This window comes from Ylistrum balloti, unplaced genomic scaffold (assembly GCF_031769215.1).
Source record: "Ylistrum balloti isolate Yb309-2 unplaced genomic scaffold, AGI_CSIRO_Ybal_v1 Utg370706, whole genome shotgun sequence".
NCBI classification, from domain to species: Eukaryota; Metazoa; Mollusca; class Bivalvia; order Pectinida; family Pectinidae; genus Ylistrum; species Ylistrum balloti.
In genome coordinates, this window is record NW_026782423.1 from 1,228,454 (window position 1) to 1,230,481 (window position 2,028).

General features: G+C 42.7%; 1 protein-coding gene across 1 annotated transcript; it reads left to right on the top strand.

Moving 5' to 3' along the window:
• The first annotated feature begins 220 nt into the window (after window positions 1-220).
• LOC132557686 (uncharacterized) lies at window positions 221-1,768 on the top strand. Its single transcript, XM_060222205.1, has one exon. The coding sequence runs from the start codon at window positions 296-298 to the stop codon at window positions 1,766-1,768; it is 1,473 nt and encodes a 490-aa protein (XP_060078188.1). The 5' UTR covers window positions 221-295.
• Window positions 1,769-2,028: the final 260 nt, after the last annotated feature.

Here is a 2,028-nt window from a genome sequence, read left to right on the forward strand (position 1 = left end):
ATAGAGAAGAGTGAATGTTGAAATTTACACTCCGTTCTCCTGAAACTGACACTCGAAAAGATATGGAGCGCCACAATTGTAATATGCGTGTTTCGTATCCGTCAAAAAGGGAATAGGATTTATTTGTTTTGTCCATGATTTCTATTTGAAGTGCTTCTTTGAGTTTATATAAACAAAGGAAACACAGATAGTTTCGACGAGTGTGGTCCTCATAAAAAGTGTAAAAGATTTTATTGATCACATAGAATGACACCTTCAACATAAGTGAACAGTTTTGGAATACAATCCTCAGAAAATGAAGGCCAAACGATTCGGGAAGGCTAAGCCTATAGCTCAGCTAACAGACATTATCAAACTAGAGTACTTTCAGCAAGTTCGATTCTTCATTGACCTTGGCATGGAAATGGAAAAGACAGATGAAAATGGCCGCACCCCGATTATGTTGTGTCCCTTTATGGAACCAGAAGTGTGGGGAACTGGGATTGCTCGTCTGCTCATCGAAAAAGGCGCTAGTTTGGAAAATTGTGACAAATACGGTATGACGGTGTTGCACCTTGCTTGTATATACACAAGAGTTGACCTCGCCAAAGTGTTTCTCAACGCAATAGATTTTGATTTACTTGAACAAGACAAATGGGGGAATACGGCGCTCCACTATGCTGTCCGAAGCGGCAATTTGAATCTCGTTAAAGTCATTACACAAGCGCAGTGGAAATACAAATTCGCATTCGACAAGAAAAATCGCGAAGGACTTACAGCTGTTGACGAAGCCTACAGGCTGAAAATGAGAAAAATCGCAGAAACAATTGAAGCTGTTGAAAATCAGACACAAGCTGACGCAGACAATGAATCTTTGTCACAGGTACCTTCATTGAATATTAGACTTTCTCGAGATTGTCTCCATTCTCGAACACTTTCTGATTTTGGATCTATATCAAGGCGTTCTTATCGAACACGCCCCAAAACAGCGTTTCTTCTAGCTCGTAGGGAATCTGCATCAAGCAGCAGCAGTGCTTCAAGTCTATACGGACACGATCGAACTGTGGTTAGTTACCGTAACTTTGTCAGACGTGAACTAGAACCGAACGAAAAGGATGACAAGATGATTCTTCGCTGTGCTCCACTCACAGACTTTCGTAATAATCCAGAATATCTGTTCCATCTCCTTGTTCCTGGAATACTTCCGGTCAGTGAAAGCATGAAATCTGGTAGGCCAAGATCGGCTTATGATTCGAAACTCCGAGATTCATCGAATGGACGGGACGGTCCTTACTTTAGTTGGAGGGTGGAATTCAAACGTTTGTATCGTCATTACGAGTACCAGTGTACGCCGTCGTATAGAGACGGGATAAAGATCACTCCTTCGGAACTCTCCTACCTTGATGCCCCGCTTACGCCAGCGCCATCGGAGGATACGAACGAAGAAGAAAAAGGGAAGAAAAGCAAACGGTCCAGCAGCTCCATGACCAAACAGAACACTGCAGAAACTGGGAGACAACGGAAGCAATCACAGCAACAACAGGGACATACACAACAACAGCAGCAACAACAACAAAAGCAACAGGAACAGTCTAAGCGCAGAACTTCGACAGTTCAGTCCGGAAAGCAATCGTCTTCATCAATGGATGGCTCCGGCTCGATGGCGTCTAGTAGCGAATCCATCAGCAGCGGGACTTCGACGAAAAAGGAGTCAGTCCGAATGTCGAATGGAAACGCGTCCGGAAGCGACTCACACGGGAGGCAAAGCCGGGCTGCGCATTACAATTAATTTCACATGGGATCTGGTATGTGCGACAATATTTTTCGGGAAAACAAGGAAATGAGTACCTTAGCTAACAACAATAGTGGAATTAGTGTTTAAATATTTGTCGACAGCTGCACTTTGTGCTCTGAATTTTACATCAAAAAGTGAAAAGTGGAACACACTTTATGTACTTTTAATTTAACACGCAACTGTTATTTAGTAGTCAACTGTTTTTCATTCCCATGTGAAGTGTCCATATAGCATATATCTGTGATATCGATTTC

Coding starts and splice junctions, on each gene's coding strand:
- LOC132557686 (XM_060222205.1), top strand. CDS start 296: ATGAAGGCCAAACGATTCGGGAAGGCTAAGCCTATAGCTCAGCTAACA.